Here is a 23,094-nt window from a genome sequence, read left to right as displayed (position 1 = left end):
CTAGACCTCAGTGGGGGAGGGAGATCCACTCTATCTCAGCCTTGGGAGTAGTAACTACTCTTTGTATTAGCTATTCCTATATTCCTTAGAGTTACCTTTACTTCTTACTGGTAAGTCCCTCATTGCTCCAATCCCCTGTAACAGTCAATAATTCTTTATATAAATCTTTCCCTATTAAATTACTGTGTGGTTTCTGTCTCCTGACTGAACTAGATTAATATTGTACATCCCAACAATTCTCTAAGCTATTTATTATCCTATGGTAAATAAACGCTCTATGCTTAAGGCATCTGAAATAGATTCTGTTCTTTACAACTGAATCTTCACTGTTCTCTTTTTCAGTAAAGAATTTTGTGGAGAAGAAATTATACCATATCCTCAGAGATTAGATAAATCTGTGACATCATTTTTTTAAGTTAGGAAATGATACTAATCATGCACAGCCAGAGTTAAGAATGGCTACTGAAGAGTACAGTCCTAGGTCAGTCTAATAAATACTTTAATTGTAATACTAATTCTATCTTAGACTATTATCATTCCTGTTATGCCTAACTGCTATTTAAAAACTTAGTCTATAATGAGATAATACATCGCACCTAGTAAAGTGGCTATAATAAATAATAAACGATTAAGATAATAAGTGTTAACAAGAATGTGAAGAAACTAGGACCTTCATATATTGCTGATGGTATCATAAAATAGAACAGCTAAAATGGAAACAGTCTAGCAGTGCCTTAAAAGGCTAAATATAAAGTGTCCAAATGACTCAGATACTCCATTTCTAGGTATATACCCCCCAAAATGAAAACCTATATCCACACAAAAACTTGTACACAAATATTCACAGCATTATTCATAATAACAAAAAAGTGGAAACGTAAATTTCCAACAATCAGTAAGTGAAAAAAATGTGATATATCCATATAATGGACTACTATTCAGTGATAAAAAGAAACAAAATACTAATATGTGCTACCTAGGTGAAACATGAAAATACTACGTCGTTAACAATTCTAAAAGTAACACACAAAAAAAATTATGTTAACTGAAAAAAGCCTGTCATCAAACAATATCATTATATGACTTCCATTTATATGAAATATCCAGGATAAGTAATCTATAGAGACAGACTACTGGTTACCTCGGACTATGAGAGATGGATGTAGGAGGAGAGGCTAAAGGGGTGTGGGGTTTCTTTCTGAGGTAATAAAAATGTTCTAAAGTTAATTGTGATAACTGTCCCACAACTCTGTGAATATACTAAAAGTCAATGAATTGCATACTTTAAATGGGACAATTATATGGTTAAATTATATCACAATAAAGCTTTTTCTAAAAAATACAAGCTCAGTCTCTGCAGGAACTTTCATAATTCAACCATTTCTAAATTAGGATTTGAGATTTACATGCTCTGTACCTCAATGCCAACATCCCATGATAAAATACTATGTACTTTTGCACAAAAGCAAAACTTTTGACCCACCTGGGTCTTTGGGAGGCAGTATTCTGAGTTACTTATCCAACAGAAGTTTAAAACAAAAAAGCTGCATTAACAATTTAAGTCTACAGTATTCATTACCTTATTTTGGAAAAGGGGTCTGTATGAGTTGATTTTCTGTATTTAAATATGGCATGTACTAAAATTATATGTGGGTATTTGACTTTAGCAGAAAATTATACAGGAAAATAAATCAACTTCCTCAAAGCTAGCTCATACACAAAAAAAGCAAGCAATTTTGTATACTCTAGCTCAAGAAAAGTATTGGTCACAGGGTTGGGCCTGCTCTGTATCTGGGCCAGCAGGGTTTGTTCAGTGTTGGTTCCTGGAGGGAGCCCACTGGGTAGAATTTTAAAGGACTGGAGTACATGCAATTATTATGTAATGTCCAGGTATTGATTTATTACTGTAATACTGTGTGGCCTATACATGTTTTGCATTATGGGGAAAGGTTCCCTAGGTTACTGTACCATTATGCAATTGGAACAGTATTGCCAAGTTACACAAATGGGATGAAATCCATTATGTCAAGGCATTTATGTTGTTGCATAATAGAATTTAACCAGAGACAGAACTCCACTTGATGGGGCAGAAAAGGGAAGGGGCCTTGAAATCTCTTCCTGATAGTAAGACAAGGAAGAAAAGGAGAATGAGGCAATAACACAGGGGACACAGGGTTAGCAGCAGGAGGACCCACCTCGCCACACCCACCAGCTACTCCTAAAATAGGGCCCAGGGAGCCAACGGTCCCACCCCTGTATGATGAAGGATGGACCTGCCCCTTGAAGACCTGTCAGGGCACCCAGTTTGGCCAGGGAGCCTCCCTATCCAGAGCAAGGACAAAGCAGCAAGACAAAGAGCCAGAGGGCCACCACACCTAGGGACTTTGATCCGCTGCTTAGACTTGTCAAAATTTAAACCCCAGTATACAGAGCAAGATGAGGAACGGGCCCATGAATGGGGATTCACTAACACTGACCCCAATTCCATACGGAAGATCAATGCCCATGGTATAATCTCACGCCCTGAAGCTGTAGTGTATCCCACCCCAAACACCTACATGAAGGGGCACATTATGGAAGAAATGCTTTGATGGACCTTATTAGGCCACGTTTGAAGGAAATGCTTTGATGGAACTCATTAGGCCTCTTTTGAAGGGCCCTCATTTGCAAAGAACCAGTCAGAGGATTACCCAAGCCTACCAAGTATGTGCCAAAAACAATCCTAAGAACACACCCCCGCAGAAGTACAATATACAGAGTTATGCCCATTTGAGGACTAGCAAGAACACTTTATAAAGATGCCTAAAACCAGAGGGAATTTTTGTTAGTTTCTGTAGACACTTTTTCTGGATCGCTAGAACTAAGAAGGTGACTGGGGTAGTGAAACTTCTACTTAAAGAAATAATTCCTAGGTTTGGAGTTCCTCGCAGCATTCAGAGGGACAATGAACCATCTTTCACTTCCGAGATCTCCCAGAAGGTTGGACAAGCACTGCAAATACAATGGAAATTACATGCATCTTGGAGGCCTCAATCCACGGGAAAGACAGAGAAAATGAACCACCCAATAAAGAAGACCCTGGCAAAAATATGCCAGGAAACCCATTTGAAATGGGACCAGGCACTCCCCACTGCCTTGCTCCAAATGAGGGTGGCACCCAGAAGTGGGCTTAAGTTAAGCCATTTTGAAATAATTTACAGGAGACCCTTCCAAATCTCAATTTTGGGAATGTCCCCCGGCCCCCCACCCCTTGATTTGGAGGAGACAAAAATTAAGCAATATGTATAACATTTAGGGCAAACACTAACCACTCTTCACAAGTTTGCTCACTGCAGGTCCACATACCCATCTGATGAGCCCTGGCACCTGTTCCAGCCAGGAGACCAAGTCTTAACTAAAGACCTAGGAGACTCAAGGTCCTGAACAGCAGCTCTCCGAGCAATGGACTGGTCCCTATGATGTCCTACTAACAACATACTCTTCTCTAAAGTTCACAGGAATTAAGCCTTGCATCCACCACACACAGATAAGACAAGCACCACCTGAGGAGGATTCAAACCCTGCTGCCATGGTTGATGCTGAAATGGACAGCTGGACCTGCACTCCAGCAGATTTGAAATTTCTCTTTTGGAAGAAAACAGTGGACCCCAATGCAAAGTGACAATGTTCCTTTACTTTATCTACGTGTTTGCAAATCTAGGGACTTCTGGCTGCTTGATCCTGAGTTAGGGTATGGTCCTTCCCATTGTTAAAAAGAACAAGGATTGAAAGGAAGTTACGGTTTTTTCTGCATGTGTATTGAAAGTTGTGAGAGTTTTAACTTGAAATGAGGGAGACCTCAGTTTATGGTTACAGTTATTCTTTGCTTGCCTTCTGATCTTGTGGGTACAGGGGGGAACTTACCTGTTTTCCTTATACCCAGATCCTCTATCTCTGCCATTTGGGCTTCATGCCATTTGGACCCCATCAGGGTCGTCTGCAGCACTGCTTGGTGTAAGAGAATGTCTCTGCCATTTGGGATGTGTGCCATCTGGACATAGAAGAGGTTGTCTGTGGGGCCAGCTGGTGGGACTAGTTGGTGTGAGACAAGATTCTAAGGGTAGTTCCAGTCCCCCTACCTTTTTCTGGAACTGTCTTCGCTTTGGATTTTTGTTTCTGTTTTGAAAAGATCTTTTTTAAAAAGAAACAGGTTTCTAAGGGTTACAACTTCACAGGAAGTTAAGCATATAAGGCATAGAGATAAAATTTTGATAGGTAATGGAAGGACAAGGATTTTCCTTTTTGCTTTGTATTTTCTCCCTAACTGATCGCTGTAGAAATTTGGATGATAAATGTGGGTAATCTGGGGAGGGGAATCAGGTTTTAAGGAAAAACACAATGCTCAGCTGTGAATACTGGACTTTAGTGCCAATAACTGTTCTTAAGGTTTGCTTTCACTTAGAAGTTTTAAACTAGTTTGCCTTAGCACCTGATGGCAGCGCCTGAGGTGTTCAATTTACAGACATGAAGGATTTGTCAAACTGTCACTGCTTGGTATCATTCCAACAAAGGCCTTGCAGCTGAACATCTTCTCAAAAGACAGTCTGCAGACTCAGAGATGGTGTAGGCCCCACCCAAGAGTTGGTGAAGTATGGGGTGGCCTATAGGCTTCATTTTGAAACTGGTTTTCTTCTCTGCCTTAATGGTTTGGACAGAAAAGGTCCGTAGTGTTGAAAGGGGGGAATCACAGAATAATCTCCCTCAGCCCAAGTTAAACACAGTGTGCAAAAGGGCTTCAGACAGGCGTGACCACCTTGCATCCCCCCTTCCTCCAAGGAAGCCTCTCTTTCTTAAGAGTGGAACATTATAGAATTAGTCGCTACTTTTGTTATTTAGATGTTGTGGCCCTGATTGTGCCTTCTAACCCTCCTGCCGAATATGTCACCTCCAGAATACAGTAAGGTTGCCAACCTGCCCAACAACGTCACCCTTTGGACATCATGCACACCGCTTCCAGGGACAACTAACTGACCTGCACCTCACAAGATCCTTCTTCCTGGCACGAAGACTCCCCTCCACTCCAGACCCCCTTTTGTCAGGGACCTCTGGATTAGGGCACAGGTAGACTACGCTCCTGGCCAGCATGACATAATTGCAGAAAAACAAGACCTTCATCCATCTGCCCTTGGAAGGTTGTAAGTGTTCAGAGTATTAAACGGGGTTATTTTAAAGGGGAACTCCCCTCGAAAATGGGGGAGGGGTGGGAAGCACCAGGGACCGTGCATGAGCTTATGTTGTCCTGGCACTTTTCAATCAGCTCCCCAAGATGGTCCAGTCGGCCAATGGGGTCTCGGGTTCCCAGGGTGGCAGGAGACCACGTGGTCCAGGGATATTCCGGGCATCCCACCCTCAATGCTCCCGGAACTCAGGAGGCACAGGGAAGAGGGAAGGGGAGGAAGCCCAGGCTGGCAGGCTGTGGGTGCTGTGTGGCTGAGTGGCAAGCCCCACACCCCTCCTAGCCATGGGAAGCCTCGGCAGCAACTGCCAGCCCACCACCTACACACACTCTTCCGACGCAGGCCCCATCAGTGGCAGAGCTGCTGCTGCCACCGCTCCACCCACTCCAGCCCAGGCAGGGCCTCAGACCCGCCACGCAAACATGCAGGAAGGTGCTTAGCCAGTCAATGCTTTGCACCCCCGACAGCTCGGCAGCCATGTGGCCAGGTGGTTGCTTGCCTGCCTGGCCCGCAACTTGCACGAAGGAGCCACGGCATGTCTATTGCTGAAGCCAGTGGGCACCCCGGCCAGTCCTGGAAGGTGTCTGGCTAGGAGCACAGTTGCATCAGTGAGATGACACGGAAGACATGAGGAGTAAGGGCTGAACTGACAAGTAGAAGCTAAAGAAAGTGCAGCTCACACAGGTTCCAAATGATGCCTGGAGCAAACCATGACCATAAGCATGCTTCAGCCACCTGCATTTTCCCAAGGACAGTACTTTTAAAGGGAATGGGAATTTCAGGTGCTGCCTAAGACCGGTCTGGCCTGGCAACTGGTGGCAGGGTTATTTTCTTTGGTTTACAAGGGAATGGGTTTTGGGGCAGAAACTTGCCTTTAATTTCAAACTGTATGTTCATTAAATAAAACATTCCTTTTCCTCTCTCCCAAACTGTCTCCAGAGTTTTGCCTGTTGGCAACAAGCAGTCAGACACCCACTAGCTGGTTCTGTAACCAGAGCATTGTCCCAACACTCTTATGCCAAGGTTGTTGGTTCGATCCCCAGTCAGGGCACATATAAGAATCAACCAATAAATGTATAAGTAAATTAAACAAAAAAAAAATCAATGGTTTTTTTTTTCTTTCTCTTTCTCTCTTCCTCGATTCTCTCTCTCTAAAAATCAATGAATTGAAAAAAAGAAACACTGCTCCAATCAACAATGATAACTTTTGCTATTAAATACTACATATTGTTCCTGCTGGAGTGGTGCACCAAACAGAAAAAGACCATAGTTAAAGAATATCTGGCCCTGGCCAGTGTGGGTCACTTGGAGCATCCTCCTGTAAACCAAAAGGTCATGGGTTCAAAGGTCATGGGTTCAATGCCTGGTCAGGGCACATGCCAAGGTTGCAGCTCAGCCCCTGGTCACAGTCAGACAACCAATCGATGTTTTCTCTCTCACATCAAAGTTTCTCTCCCTCTCTCTCATGCTCCCTTCCCTCTTTAAGCATGTCCTTGGGTAAAGATTAGAAAAAGAATATCTCTGGTTCAGCCACAGGAAATTGGGGAAACAGTTACACTGAATACACATCATCTTTTGTTGGCTTTCTCTAATTGTTTCAACATCTGAAAGGAATAAATCAATTTTCAAGAACATAAGGGAGCTACTATTATTCCCCCACACCCGCTACGTCAATGTGATGGAAAATGCAATCCTGAGTATTTAACAAGGAACAATACAGAGAATATACTCAAACCATTGGCAACATCATTAAAGGAAAAAGTGAGAAACTCTGAGGGAAGGAGGTAAAAAAATATCTGTGATGTTAGTACAGAAAAGAGGAGTACCATTCCCAGCAGCAGGCAGATAAAGATAATTACCATTTAAATTAGGAAAATATATATATTGAACATGGCCTGTGTATATTGACCTACTCTAAATTACGAAATTTGACATTTTCATCTAGTAGTTACCTTACGCATGTGACATCCAATTATTAGCCCAATCTGCAAACAGACTAATTTATTTCACACATATTACTGTCATTAACTTTATCAAATAATGTAGGTAAGAATAAACCTATAAAGATTATACTTTTTACCTTTCTTCATCATGTATCCTCATTAAAAACACAAGTTTGGACGGTTTGCACTTACTCCACAAAAGATATTTTGGCACTTACAAAAGGTTTAATTTCTGCTATGTGATGCTTTAGTTATACCAGAAGTTATAATAAGGGTTTACTGTTGGGGAAGTAGAATCCCACTACACTTCAATTTAACTAGTTTATTTAAAAATAACCCTCCCCCCAACTCAAGATTCCAAATGACTATTTTTAAACTTAAACTGTCAAAATTCCTAAATCTATATAGTTGCTAGATGAGATTAAAATTCTTACCTTGAAATATTTTCTTTGCCTCTAACCTAACTCTGACCCGTTAAAATGGTTTTTTTTGTTTGTTTTAAGGAAAGTACCGCAGCCAAAGTCAACTTCCACTAACATTCTCAATAAGGATCAAAATACACAAGATAGGAGGAACCCAGAAAGCCATAAATCATATAAAAAACAAAGAGCAAAATTACATTAGTCCCTCCTTATCAGTAATTACTTTAAATGTAAATAAATGCTCCAATCTAAAAGCAGAGATTAGAATGGATTGGGGGGGAACAGGGGCATGATCCAACAATGTGCTCTCCACAAGATTTACTTTAGAAATAGGCTGAAAGTGAAAAGATGGAAAAAGATAGTCCATGCAAATTGTAATCTAAAGACAGCAGAGGTGGCTATACTAATATCATACAAAAAAGACATCAGATTAAAAAAAAAATGGTGTAAAAGACAAAGAAGGATATTATATGGTAATAAAAAGTTCAAGAGAGCAAGAAGATAGAACAAGTATAAACATCACACACCTAATAACTAAACTATCAAAATAAATGAAGCAAAAAATGATGGAATGCAAGGGAAAAATAGACAATTCTACAATAACAGTTGGAGGCTTCAGTTCTGAATAATGGATGGAAAAAAACAGACAAAACAGAGCACTTAACACAATAAACCAACTAGACATACATACACTGTACCCAACAGCAGAATACACATTCTTCTCAAATGCACATTGGACATTCTCTAGTATACACTATATGTTAGGCCACAGATTAAGTCTCAAGAGATCTTTTCTTTAAATAGATATATACAAAGTACTTCTCCAACCAAAGGATAAAGTTAGGAATCAGTAAGAGAAGGAAAACTGGAAAATTCATAAGTTTATAGAAATTAAATAACACACTCTCCACCAATGGGACAAAGTAGGAATAGCAAGGAAAATTAAAAATATTTAACAGACAAATAAAAATAAAAACACAATATACCAAAATTTATAGAACCAGAGAAAGCAGTGCTCATTAGGAAATTTATAGCTATAAACACATTGAAAAAGAGATAGTTCTCAAACAACCTAACTTTACAGTTTAAGGAACTAGAAAAAGAACTAAACCCAAAGCCAATAGGAGGAAGAAAATAATTTTTAAATATTATATCAGAGATAAATGAAATAGAGACTAGAAAAAATGAGAAAAGAGCAATGAAACCAAAAGCTGGCTCTCTGAATACATTAGTAAAATTGAGAAACTTTTAGCACATTTATTAAGAAAACAGAGGACTCAAAAGCTCTTTAAGGAGTTCAATAATTTTTTAAGAGTGTAAAGGTCCCAAAACTAAAAGTTTTAAAACGTCTAATTTAAAGATCATACTACTACTATCAGATCCCTGCAAACCAAGAACAAGAAGTACATAAAATCATTAATTTAAAAAAAAATTTTTCCTAAGAAAATTACATGAAAGCTGAAAAGGCAATATCAAATCAAAACTAACCTCACTCCGTGTAATACTAATAAGACACACATAAAAAAAAAAAAAAAACGCTTAGAGGAAAGTGGTTTTGTATACACTGGAAATATGTAATATACTGATCAAATAAAAATATATATAACCATCAATAGTTTGGTAATTTTTTCATAGCTCATGACAGTCAAAGAAATGCAATCACATACTCAGAAACAGGTGATTAAAATAGCAGCCGCCACCACCACGAGGGAGACAATCCAAGGTTCTGAGAGAAGGGACAAACAGTGATACTTCAGCAGCTCTCCGGCCGCATCTCAGGACACCCCACTCATGCTCCAGCTGTTCTATTTAAAACTAAATTACATGCTTCCAAGGCAGGACAGTGAGATTCAGCTCTCATTGAGCACCGCCCCCCCAAAAAAAAAGTGAATGGGTTTTAGTGGAATCAATCAGCACTAATAATGTTCCATCAGCCCAAAGTCCTTCTTCAGCTTACTAGACCCCTTCAAAGACTAAAGACAAGCAGTAACAGTAATATTTACTGACCTATGTGCCAGGCTAATCATTTTGCATGTATCAACTCATTTAATGTTCAATGTCTTAAGCGTGTAACTGCCATTATTCCATTTTTTGCAGCTGAGAAAACTGAAACACAAAGAGAATAAATAACTTGCTTCTAAAGCAAAGCCATGCTTCAAACGCAGCCAGTATAGTTCTGAGGCCCAACTCCCTAGTCACCACACTACAGGATGAAGGCACTGCAACCAGCGATAATATACAAAGCTTCAAAGTCATGCCCACTCTACCCTCTGTCTCCCAGAAGCTCCCAACTTGCAAATAATCCTCTGACAGGTTCATTTATCACAACTGATGTTCACCTTCCAAGTACTATGGGACTTCAACCAAGAAGAGTAGATTTTGTATGGTGAGTACTATGGAGAATTTTTTTAACCAAATTGTAGAATATAATACAAATTAGATAATTTCACAAGTCTTGAATCTCCTTTCCCTCCGCTATTATAAAAGATGAAACCATTACACAGGATTCTAGTTAGCCTGTTCTAAAGAGAATAATGCTTCAATTCAAGTCAGTAAAAATCCCTCTTCACAGTGTTTTGCAGTGTTGGCTAATTACAAGGGTAACTCTCAGTCTACCCCCTTCATTTCAGAGTTCAGAGTGAGACTGCAGTTCTAAATATGTGCCCAAGCAATTCAAGCCAGAGTTCTAAGGTCATTAAAAATGAACTTAAAACTTCATTGTAGAACTTAAGAAAAATGGAATGGGAAACTGAACAGGTCATATTATAACACTGCTTAAGGATGAGAAACAAGGAGTGGATAAGACTCACAGCAATTACACAAGACACCCTTATAGATGTGCCAGAGTTTGGTTTTGTTTTAACTTTTGGCACATGTTTTATTTAAAGTGCCTTAAATAAACGACTACTTTTTTGGTCTACTGAACTGAAAACATTCCACAATACAATTACAAAAATAACTTCCTAGTTTTCTCAGGGAAAAAGACAATCCAGAAGAGGAATGCAGAGGCTAAAGAAAGAGATGATTTGATTTACATAAAGATTACAACATGGACACGAAAAATAAGTGAAAATAAGTAATCAAGAAGTGCTGAAAAGTATTAGGTCATCAACAGTCCTAGACCTTCAGACACTTAAGCCAGCTATCTGAAAACAAGAAATGGGCTTGAAGTTACCATCATTCATATCGAGTATACTAAGACGTATTAAAACTTCATTCTATAATGGGTAATGCCCAGGAAAGGAAATCAACGGATTCAAAACTACTCTGGTACAAACAGGCTTAAACGACACGGGGGAGGAGGGACAAGCAAGCCTTCGCGTAGGGGATGCACGAGTCCTTGAATACTCGCAATTAAGAACAAGCAACTCAGGAATAAAGGCTGTTGGGAAACTCTGCAGAGTCATCAAGGGCAATCTGATTCAGGTTCACATCAAACCCACAACGCGACAAGTTGTAAACAGAGACACACTGCAGGCCAAACACCCACTGAAAGGAGGCAAAACTCGTCATCGCCGGGGTCACACCACACCCACCCCACCTGACGCTTGGCACATCTAGGGGGTCGGTGCTGGGCTAGGGACTGGAGTAGGAGGAGAAGCAGGGCGCGCACCAGCCCACGACCCGTCGCCCCTCCTCGGCTCGGCTCTGCTCTGCACCACGGCGACTGGCGCTCGGGGCCCTAGAGAAAGGGCAGGGCACAAGGGCCGCCTCTACTCAGAGACCGCGCCGAGGACCCTCCTTGGGAGGAGGGGAGTGGGTGGAAGGGCGACCAGGTGTTGGTGGGTGGGAGCAGGATGGAGCGTTTTCCAGAACAACCAAAGCCCCAGCCCATCAGGGATTTCCCTCAAGATCCTGTCCACCTCCCCAAAGACATGCGTTACACAACCTGTCAGGTGAGGGTCGAGGGGGTGCCAGGGCGCAGACCGCAGCAGGCCCGGAGTCGCTCTTCCCCCGGCTTCTCCCACCCCCAAGACACCGCGGCCCGGGGAGAGCAGAGGGACACCCGGCGGCGGGAAAGCCGCGGCCGAGCGTCGGCCGGCGGGACGCGCGGACGGTAGCGGGGCGCTCACCAGCTTAGAAGGAGGTGCTTAGCAGGAAATGGGCTGAACCACACCACCTGGCTCGGCGCAGGCAGTGCAGGCGGCTGATCTACGGACGCACCGCAAACTCCTCTCCGCCCGCCGCCGGGTGTTTTCATACAAACCCCGGTGGCAGGCGAGGCAGAGACGGCGGCGCCAGCGGAGGAACCTTCCCGCATCCCGGGCAACGTCAGCGCGGCGCCCCGCCCACCGCACGCCTCGGCCAGCTAGCTCACGCGCGCGGGGAGGGAGCGAGAAGGACGGAGCGCGCGTGTGCGCGGGCGGGGGAAACGCGCTCCGAGGGGAGGGCGGGGCACGCGCGTGGGTGGGGGCGGGGAGTGCGCGTAGCCTAGAAAGGAGAGCGCGCGCCGGTATTGGCAGGGTAGGGCTGGGGAGGCTCGGCCATTTGGCTGGAGGGGGCTTTGCGCGAGCCCTGGGCCCCCGTCCACTACAGCTGCCGCCCAACCGAACAAAACGGGTTGCCCGGTGGATAACCACTTTCCGCAAATCACCTTTCTGTACGCTCCCAGTTAGAGCCCCCGCCTTTTCCCGGAACTAAACCCACGCCCACCCCTATTACCAGTTAGATGCCCCGGACGAGCGGTTCTTAACTCTCCCCACGTGGTACCAGGTCACATCAGTCCCTGGGGGACGTGATAACGCTTAGCTATTTCCTGACCTCAAGGAGAATCCATAATAAGACGCTTAGAGACAAGCAGTTTCCCCAACTGGGTTCCCAGAGCACAACTAAATTGCACCTTGTGGCCAACCCTAAATTTCAAGCCTAGTGCAGCAGGGAAGAAAATAGCATGCTGACTTATTTTTTGCTATTTTGTATTGTGCCTGCATATATGGTCACGAAAATGACAATGCTAAATTGGCCACTGAAAGCAAAGACGGAATGTTTTATCTGAGGAAGTTCTGTTTCAGAAAAACTAAATACTGATACACCCCCTTCTGTGTTTACTGTAATATATATTTAATAAATACATTTTCCCCAAGAGCCTGGGTCATGTTTCCTGCTGTTTATAGTAGCTGACAAAGAATGTAACATTATTACAGCCACCTAGGGCAGGGATTTTCAACTGGTGAGCCTGCTGCAGGAGGCACAAAATTTTTTAAAATATGCAGTACCTCACTAGTCAGGGGCACTGATCTCCTTTCCCTTAAATTTTAAAATAAAACAACAGCCAACACAGTAATGGTCATCTGGTATGATTGAATCAAAATTATACCTTTTAATATGGTCAGATCAGCAAAAAATGTAACACTTTTTGGGGTGCTGCAGAATTTTAGTAATTAGTTTATGAGTGTCATGAGATGAAAAACGTTGAAAATCGCTGAGACAGGGAAATATATTGAAAGTTCTTAGGGTCTTATTTTCTTACCATCATGTTTAAATGAGATCGGGCAGGTGTAAGGGAGTTTCAACAAGTAATTGAAGGTGTACCAGGAGAGCTGCTTGCAGCTTGCCCTGCCCAGATAGATGTCTTTACTAGAATAAACACGAAACTATCATCTTTTAAATGCCAAAGTGTCACTGTAAGCGCAAAAAAATAGGTTATGGTATTTTATATAATTTTAAAACTTACCACCCCAGACAAACCAGTCTGAAAGCATTATCTGAGAACGCCTAATTATTGAAGATATTTAACATTTTACAGAAATTAAATATATGTAATACATATGAAACTTTATTCAAACAGTATTGAGTGGCATTATAGAAAGATATAAATGCAAATGCCTGCATTTGTAGATTTTGAATTCCATTTTTCAAAGCATTGTTAGTGTGGTTTGATAGCCAGAACACAGACCCAGTAGATGAACACACACAACTAGGTAGAAAGTAGAGCCAATCTTGTTGGTCAGTGTTTTCCACTATTTTAAACAGCTTCCTTAAAATATTTTACTATGATATATAAAACTAAACATAAATAATTGATGTAGATAAGAGTCTAACCTTATAATGATGCTCATTTAACTAGGATTCCTCATTACAGTCCAGCCAGTGCCTTGCAGGTAATTAAAAAACACTTAATTATTTTAATTTCACAATAGTCAGGGAAGAAAAAGGTGACCATTGGAGCCCAGCCAGCTATCTCTTTGTCTTCTTTTGCTGATTTTTCTCACTTGTATACATTTAATAGAGTAACATACTGTTGCCCACGTATGTTTAGCGATTTAGTGTTTTCTGTAAGTCAGCCAGGCAACTGCTCAGCTAGTTGCCTATTAAGCAACCCAACACCAAGGAATAGATGAGAGTCACACAAGGTATCTATGCCATTCACTCAGCCTTTATTGTATGCAGTTCACTCAAAGTGGAACATCAACATACATCAATATCCTACTCATACTCTTAACAATCTAAAAGAAATATAACACACACACATAGCAATCAATGGGGGAAAACAAACCCGAGTCCAGAGCCTCAGTCAACAGGTCTGGGAGACAGCATGGTGGGCAAGGGAGCCATCAGCGTTTTGCAAGGAAGAGCTGGTCTCACAGGTTGAAGAGGGTACAGCCTGGATCCAGCAGAGCAGAGCCTCCGGCAGCAGATGTCAAGGGAAACCACCATGATGTGGAGCAGCACCCTGGTGTAAGGAACTCAGCTGTCTCAGCAGTGGTCTGAAGCCTGCCTCAGTTAGACGCTTGAGAATGGTGCACTCCTCTGCTCTGGGTCTCTTTTTTTTTCTTTTTTTCTTTCTTAAATGTATATTGATTTTATTTATTTTTAAATGTTGAAGTTAATTATAAAATATTTTTAAAAATTTAAAACCATTATGAAGTCTCAGCAATTAAACCAACATGACACCAGCACAGAAATAATCAAGTAGATCAATGAAATATAATGAGCATTCTAGAGACAAACGTATATATCTGATTAATATATGTATTATTAAGTTGATATTTCAAATCAATGGGTAAAATAAGGCTTATTCAACAAATAAGGTGCATGGACCACTATTACTTGAAATAAAACAAATACAAAGCCCTGTTTCACAGATTATATAAGAAATATTCAGGTGAGTTAAAAATCAATATGTAGAATATAAGGAGTTTCAGAAGAAAATAGAATTAATATTTTTCATGACCTGAAGTAAAATATTCAACCCCAGAAGCTATTAATATTGACATTATGACATTAAACATTTAACTATATAGTAATATACATATAAAAAAAGTTAAAGGACAAGGAATAGAATAGAAAAGTATTTGCAACCCATCTAAAACATGGTAAATAGGTTTTTTGTTTCTTGTGTTTTTTTTTTTTTAGGGAAAAAAGTTCTACAAACCTTTAATCAATAAATGGATAAAAAATACCCAAAAGTCATTTAAAGCTTTTAGGGGAAAAAAATAATAGAAATAAGCAAGAAATATACTAAAACAGGTTAACTTTCAACAAATAGTAAAGGAACAATTAAAATAACATCATTGTCACAATCAGATTAATGAGTATTAAAAATATTGGTAATATCAAGTATTGGCAACTGTGAAAGGAACTGGATATTCGTTGAAACTTTTTCTTCATCTTAAAGCAGTCCCTTTAGCATATTTTGCAATGCTGGTTTGGTGGAGGTGTATTCTTTTAGCATTCTTTTGTCTGGGAAACTCTTTATTTCGCCTTCCATTTTAATCGAGAGCCTTGCTGCAGAGAGCAGTCTTGGTTGCAGGCCTCTGCTTTTCATGACTTGGAATATTTCTTGCCATTCCCTTCTGGCTTGCAGTGTTTCTGTTGAGAAGTCAGATGCTAGCCACATTGGGGCTCCTTTATATCTTATTACCTCTTTCTCTCTTGCTTGCTTTAGGATTCTCTGTTTGTCTTTGATATTTGCCATTTTAATGATGATGTGTCTTGGAGTGGGCCTCATTGGGTTCCTCTTGAATGGGACCCTCTGTGCTTCCTGGACGTGTGTGACTTTTTCTCTCCTCCAGTTAGGGAAGTTTTCCATCATTACTTTTTCAAACAGGTTCTCTATCCCTTCCTCATCGTCTTCTCCTTCTGGTATCCCTATTATAAGGATATTATTACGTTTCAGGTTGTCCTGCATTTCTCTAAATGCCTCTTCATTCTTTTTGAGTCTTTTTTCCTTTTCTTGCTCTTTCTGGGAACTTTTTTCTACCTTGTCCTCCAGCTCGCTGATTCGGTCCTCGGCTTCATCTAGCCTGCTTTGGATTCCTTCTACTGTGTTCTTCAATTCAGAAATTGTATTCTTCATTTCCTCTTGTCTCGTATTGACAGTTTCTATGTTCTTTTTCATGCTGATAGAGTTTGCAGTAAGTTCCTCGTAGTTTCCCTGTAGTTTTTGGTAATTCTCTCTGAGCTCACTGAGTTCATTGAGCTTCCTCAGAACCATTGTTTGGAACTCAATATCTGATAGTTTACTTGCCTCTATTTCATTTAGTTGTCTTTGTGGGGATTCCTCCTTTCCCTTCGAGCAGGGTGTGTTTGTCTTCCCATTATTTGTGAGACTCTTCCCTTTTGCTTCTGCTTCTTAAGTTGATCTGTCTTGATTTCCTGATTTTGTGGCGTGAACTTCTATGGTTGGACACCACTGGTTTTACTCTCTGGATCTGCCTCTGATGACGTCAGATGTTGACCCTGTCTGACTTTAGTCAGTCTGTTCCAGACTTCCAGTAATCTATTGTTTGTGGCTGCCTCCTTCAGCTGTTAATCTCATCACTCTGCACTGAGCAGGGCACCTTAGACAGCTCAGGGCAGGGCAGAGTCCCTCCTGGGGGTGGGGTTATTGGGTCCTTTCACACTGCTGCCCTATGCGGGAGGCATCCACACTGGGATCCTGCTGGTTACTCTCTCCATTCTCTCCCCAAAGCCTCTGTCCCCAGTCTCCTCAAGTGTCGCCAGCCCTCTCTGTGCCCCCTTCAGCCAGGGATCTACTGTCTGTGGCGGCCACTCTGCACTCAGCAGGCGGCTTAAACAGCACAGGGTGGGGTGGAATCTCATCTGGGGGCGGAGCTATTGGGTCCTTTGACGCTGGTGCCGCTCAGGGGGAGTAACCTCTTCCTGAGCAAAATGGCTGCTGCCACTGGGGGATGAGTCAGCACTGAGATCCTGCCGGCTACTCTCTCGGTTCTCTCCTCAAAGCCTCTTTCCCCAGTCTCTCCTCAGACGTCTCTAGCCCACTCTGCCCCGGCCTTTGCCGGAGACCAGGGTTAGTGGCTGCAAATAAAAATGTTGTGTTGGCCCTATAGAAGGCTCTTTGTGTCTCCAGCCACCTGTCTCTGGCAGAAAACAATCCTGCCGCTTTTTGCAGCTGGCTGTTTTCTGTGCACTTTTTGGGCTCTGGTGCTGTGGCCTAGAGATCCCCGCTTTTGGTTTAGACCCCGCTCTTCTCAGGGGGATCCAATTGGCCATTTCAATATCCTTCTGGTGCTGCCACCCTTGGGCGCCCCACCCGCCTTCTCAGGTCTGTATCACACTCCTTACCAGTTAGATTGTGCTAAAGCTGATTCTTCTGTCTCCGTGGTTATAAGGCTCCTCTCTCGCTCTTGTTCAGTTGTTTGTTCCAGGTGATTTCTCCACAATTTACTTGTAATTCCACATTTGTCCTGGGAGGAGGTCAGTGGAACTTCCACTCACTCCTTAGCCATCTTGATTCTCCTCTGGGTCTCTTGATAAGTGTCTTGGCACCCCAATGATGAGTGGACACTTTCCCCAGAAGCATATCTGTGGGTGGTCCTGCTCTGTAGACATGGCTGTTCTCGTCACATGTGCAGATAACTTAAGCATGCCTTTTTGCCAGATGCGTCTGGCATGACTTAGGTAGTTTCCTTTTTGAACCAAAGTGTCATGGCTCACTGGCAGCTAACTTGGTTGACATGAGTGACGCCATTTTGTTTTATATACATTATCCTATCTTGACTGGACCAATGCTATTTTATTGGTCCTGCCCTCCACACATACAAAATCCAACAAACTTTATAAGAAAACTCTATAGCCATCAAGCTTAGAACAGCCATAGACCTCTCAAAAGTCTATAGCCATTTCCATCTGGAACCATACATGCCAGGAGCACAAGCTTGGCTGTGAACTTTCTGTAACACAAGTAGTCCTCTGTAGTTGTATGATTGTTGTAACTATTCAATATTATTCAACAATCACCAATTTATCAAGCACCTCTTAATGTGGTAGAAACAGTACTCACGATAATGCTCAACAAAGTACCTAATAGCTGTTCCGTAACAAACTGAAATGTTTATCACAAATAGACCATGGAGCAGAAATGCTGTAGGAACAACGTGAGCTGAATCTATATGAATGTGGTATGGCCGGCAAATGGAGGGAAACAACCCTAGCATTTCACACAATGGAGTCATTCCGGAGGCAAAGACTTTTACAGTGACAAATGGTTTCCAGTAGTCATGTGGTAGACTGTGAATGATATATGATTCAGGGACTAAAGAGTTGAGTTTAAAGATCCATATCTGTAAACCACTACACCCTCACTTTCTCGATGTGTGATATGGAACTTAAATATTCCTGCCAAATCTAAAGTTTTAAAATTTAGATGCTATTTGATCTACTTACAGAAATTTATCCTAAAGAAATAACCAGGGAAGTATACTGAGATTTAGCTATAAGGATGACTATTCCAAGTGGTATTGTAAACTATCTTTAACGTTCAACAGAAGGCACCTAGTTAAACACATTATTGTACATCTATAATATAGATCACTAGGAAGCCATTACAAATGATGTGGTAAATCAGGACTTGTTAACCAGGGGTCCAATGAATTTAATTCATGAACAGATGTGAAATTACCTTGAGGCTAATGAAGTGACGAGCTAAGATGGCTTTCTTAGCCCCTTATTTATGTAGGTCCCTGTGAGTACTAAATTGCTGAGAGTCAAAGAATTTTCCAGATGATAAGGGGAAGCCAGGTTGCAATCCAGAAGCATTTATACATGAGTATTTCTGGTAGTTTTCCTTAATAGATCTCATTTAAAAGGGACCTAGATCTCCAAACGCCTAGGAAGATATTGTGATTTCTCATTCTAAAATGAATATCCATATAAATAATTTATATATATTTACATGTGATTTTTTTTCTTTTAGAGAGCCTACCCACAGTGTGTGAAAAAGGCAATTTCCCATTATTTTCAAGTCAGTTTCTCAATCCTGCAGGCTAAACAAGTGTTTTGTTTTACTTCTTAATAAGCAAAAATAATAAACATTTGAACAAAAATCACAAATACTGTAAGTACTCTTTTTCTTATTTAATAAAACTGTTCAGCATTTCCAAAAGACTACCTACTTAACAATAAACTGATTTGAAAACATTAAAGAATTTTTTCATACCAGCTAAGCATTAAATTAGATTGAAACGTAGAAATGGAGAGTCAAAATTAAATTCACTTTCTCACATTTAAGAAATACTATTCAATGTCAAATATAGTGTTATTAAATGAGAAAAACAAGTTGTTGAACTGCATGGATTGTATGATCCCATTTGTATTTCTTTAAATCACCACTATAGGAAATATTGTACACATAGAGTTTCATGAACAGACTTCTATAAAGGAGAATACCATTCTGTTGACCAGAATTACTTGGTGCCAGGTTGGGGTAAGTGTTGCCACTTCATATATTTTGCATTGTTTAAATGTTTTAAAAGAAATCATGCAACCTAACAAAACAAAAACTAAAGTTGAACATAAAACAAATAAAAGAGAGTTTCCAATATTACATATATAAGCTTCAAATTGCACAAACCCTAAATCCTCCTCTGTGCATTTGCTGATAAATTTCAATAGTGTATTTGCAGGGTCTTCTTTTGGGGCTTAATAAATTTAGCTTTCATTAGATTAAAAGAGGTCCTAATTCAAAAGGATTAAAATCAGGGTTTAAGAGGTATACACTTAATGACATAAAAACATAGTCATGATATACTGTTAGGTAAATTAGCAGATTAAATGCCACATGATTCCATTTTTACAAAAAATATCTTTATATGTTTAAAAACTATACTGGAAGAATATACATTAAAGTTTGAACAATAATTATCACTTGATAGTGGGATTATAGATCATTAAAAAGTTATTATTTTTATTCCTCCATGTTTATAATATTTTCTACAATAAAAACATTTTAACAGAAAAAGTTATATTATTTAAATTATCATAACTAATTTGAAGATCATAGAGTAGATTATTAAAAGTTATATATGTAAAAGCAGATTGCAAAAGACACCTACAAAGACTAATTATTCTTTTGCAGGCTTAAAGCAGCCACAAAACCTGGGTACCAAAAGATTGCATTATCCTGAAACCAAAGGAGGACATTGGAAAGTCTCATTCACACATTAATCTCTCTGTCACACTCAACCTTGTAGACCAAACCTTATAAAACAAGAGTTTAAGCAAATATGAAGGATTTAGAGATCTTAATTACAAAGAAAAGCCATACAGAATTATCTTAGTGTATTCGGCTTCAGGTTTAAAAATAGGAAATAAATTCTCATGAATTCTTGAAGAAACATTACTTCCTATTTAGGATACGTGAAATTTAGGAATACCTCCCTCCTCTGAGGACTAGACCAGACTCTGACTCTTCTCATCACAATGAGATGGAAATTTCAAGACAATAGTTAATCATATTAATGAAAGCATTTATTTATTTTCTATCTGTTATTAGTCCTCAGGTTCAAGATCCAGATTTTGGATAAAGCACAGCAGTGACTCACTGGATGGCAGAGAAGTCTCTTGGGTGTTGTGGGGCAGAACTTCCTAGAAATCTGTCCTCTGGAACTTACTGGAAATCCAGCATCTAAGGTGCTGAGGAAAGCTATTCATAGGGAGGTATCTCATCAAAGACACTCCACTAGGAAACTGCCTGAAGGGTGCCAGCTACTGGCCACGGGGTACTGGTCGTCACTGTGCCCTACTGGGGGCCTGTCCTTCAACCCGGACATGTGCCCTAGACTGGGAATCGAACGGGCTACACGCCTTGGGTTGGCAGACTGGCGCTCAATCCACTGAACCACACCAGCCAGGGCAACTGTCACCAATCTTGCAATTCTGTTTCTTTTAAGTCCCTAACCCACCAGCCCAACAATTAATAACTACCCGTGAAGCAGTGTAGATCCACACTTCTGGCCATCTCTCATTCTAAATATACACAACCAAGTCCATTGCTCAAAGGTCTGCCCATTGGAAGGATTTTTCTTCACTGTTGTCCTCCAGGATCACCCCTGAGTGGAGCTGTAATGCGGCAGGTGTCCACTTTAGGAAGATTGCTTCTTTCCTTTGGGAATTCATTTCTCTTGATCCCTGTGGTAGGCAGAGTAATGCCCCCCACCAAAGATGTCCACATTCTAATCCCCAGAACCTGTAAATATATTACCTTACATGGCAAAGAGACTCTGAAGATCTGATTAGATTAAGCACCTCGAGATAGGAAGACTACTCCTAGTTTATTGTGAATTATCTGAGACCAATCCGATCATATGAGACCTTAAAAACAAAGAGCCTTTCCTGGCTGTGGTCAGAGGAAGACGTAGCTCCAGAAGATGGATCAGAGAGATGCAACATTTCTGGCTTTGAAGAAGGAGAAAGGAGGCAGGAGGTCATGAGCCAAGAAATGCGGTGGCCTCTAGAAACTGAAACGGGGAAAGAAAGGGATTCTCCCTACAACCTTCAGAAAGGAATGCAGCCCTATCAAAACCTTAACTTTAGCTCAGTAAGACCTATCGTTAGACTTTTAATCTACAGAACTATACTATAATAAATGTGTGTTACTTTAAGCCACTAAGGCTGTGATAATTTGTTGCAGTAGCAATAGAAAACTCATCCCACCATCATGCTGGCTATACATAAATAATGAGAACTACCATATCTACACTGGTATGTAGATATGTTACATACCTAAACACACATTACACGTTCCATGATACACATTACACATTACCTACTCACCTCTAAATGTGATTATGCTGGGATTTTTTTTCTTTTTAACTTTCTAGACAGAAAATATAGATTCTTTATTTCTGAAATGCAGAAAGTATTATTGTTATGCAATTATCATCTTGCCAGCTGCAACCCCCAAGATCAAGGTAATTCATTTTCTAAGTGAAAGCACTCTTACAGAAACCAGCATAGAGTAGGGGCTTAATTCATGTTTGCTGATGATTATGACAATAGTAATGACCATACAGAAGATGATTTCTCTAGCCACAAAGGAAAATAAAGCATAAAAACAAAACAACAGAACATTTTTTAAAAAATTCTAGTGGATTGAAAATGTTTGAGCTCTACTTCCACACAAAAACAAGAAAACTTCTTCTAAATTAGCTGTTACACTTTACAGATGTGCTTGTATATGCTCAAGATAGCTCTGAAAAATAAACAAGACACTGATAACAATGGTTGCCTCTGGGAAGGACTGGTAAGCTGTGGGAGAGAGACTTTTATGTTTATTGAATAATTATACTTTTAGATTGTATTTTTTTAATACCTACTAAAACAACCACTTGATTTTTTTTAAAATATGAAGCTTTTACATTAGCTTTTATTTAGAATTTTATATAAAGAAGAGGCCTTTCTTGTAGATCAACTCTTACCCATGTATAGCAGATGAGGAAACTATGATGAGAACTAGTCAAGTGCCATTATTTTGTGAACTCAAGTTTTAAAACTTCTCTTTTAAAAAAAGGTATGTGTATGTGGGTGAATTTTATGTGTACATATAAAGAGCTAGAATATACACCATAAGAGTGACCATCTTTAGATGATGAATAAAGAGATTTTCATTTTCCTCTTTTTGCTTTTGTCATTTTCTAAATTTTAATTAGAGATATCAGGCTCACATTCTTAATCAGAAGAGGAGCCATTTTAAAAGACAAAAATTTCCAATGACTCAAGCCCGGCTCACCCAATTGACTCATGTTCCAGTTGCCAGTAGCAAAGAGAACATCACCCAGCTGTTTCTTGTAAGAGACAGCTATCAGAAAGGAGGACCTGCTGACCACCCTGATCAAAATCTCAGAAGAATTCTTCACCACTGGGTCCGGTCCTTAACCTGGTTAGTCAAGAGATTTAAATTTCCCGTCAGTGCATCCCAAATTTATCAGTTCATAGGAAACTGAGGTTAACTAAACTTACAAGTAGCTGAATTATACCCAAAAAATAATTTGTTGAAGATAGGGATGTGCTTTTCTGGTGAACAAAGAGCTCTGACCTTTTAATTTTGATTGTTATTTTTGTTTGTTTGTTTGTTTGTTTGTTTTAGCAGTAGTATGCCTTCTCCAAGCAACTGTTCTGTTTGATATTTTTGCGGATGACCAATATGTAAAACAGAGAAAATGAAGCAGCTTTGGTTGCAGATAGATGATGGACCTACTCAGCCTCATGTGATGCTTCTCCTTCCTCCCCAGATGTCCCTTAAGAGGGCTCCTTAAAATCCCCAGGACTTCA

General features: G+C 40.5%; 1 protein-coding gene across 4 annotated transcripts in view; it reads right to left on the bottom strand.

Annotated features, from left to right (window-relative positions):
* Nucleotides 1-11,857, bottom strand: part of AGTPBP1 (ATP/GTP binding carboxypeptidase 1) — a 147,096-nt gene extending 135,239 nt beyond the window's left edge. For 2 of the 4 annotated variants that reach the window (XM_054582945.1, XM_054582944.1), the window contains exon 1: nt 11,655-11,857. In XM_054582945.1, coding sequence (XP_054438920.1) covers nt 11,655-11,842 — 188 coding nt within the window. In that variant the 5' untranslated portion in view covers nt 11,843-11,857. Of the gene's footprint in view, nt 1-11,470; nt 11,629-11,654 lie in introns of those variants that run through there. The other 2 variants (XM_054582946.1, XM_054582947.1) reach the window with 2 other exon arrangements.
* Nucleotides 11,858-23,094: the final 11,237 nt, after the last annotated feature.

The sequence above is a fragment of the Pteronotus mesoamericanus genome, unplaced genomic scaffold (genome assembly GCF_021234165.1).
Source record: "Pteronotus mesoamericanus isolate MK-2021 breed Mesoamerican mustached bat unplaced genomic scaffold, CSHL_Meso_final contig_73, whole genome shotgun sequence".
In the NCBI taxonomy this organism is placed as follows: domain Eukaryota; kingdom Metazoa; phylum Chordata; class Mammalia; order Chiroptera; family Mormoopidae; genus Pteronotus; species Pteronotus mesoamericanus.
This window is presented reverse-complemented; position numbering and strand designations above follow the sequence as displayed.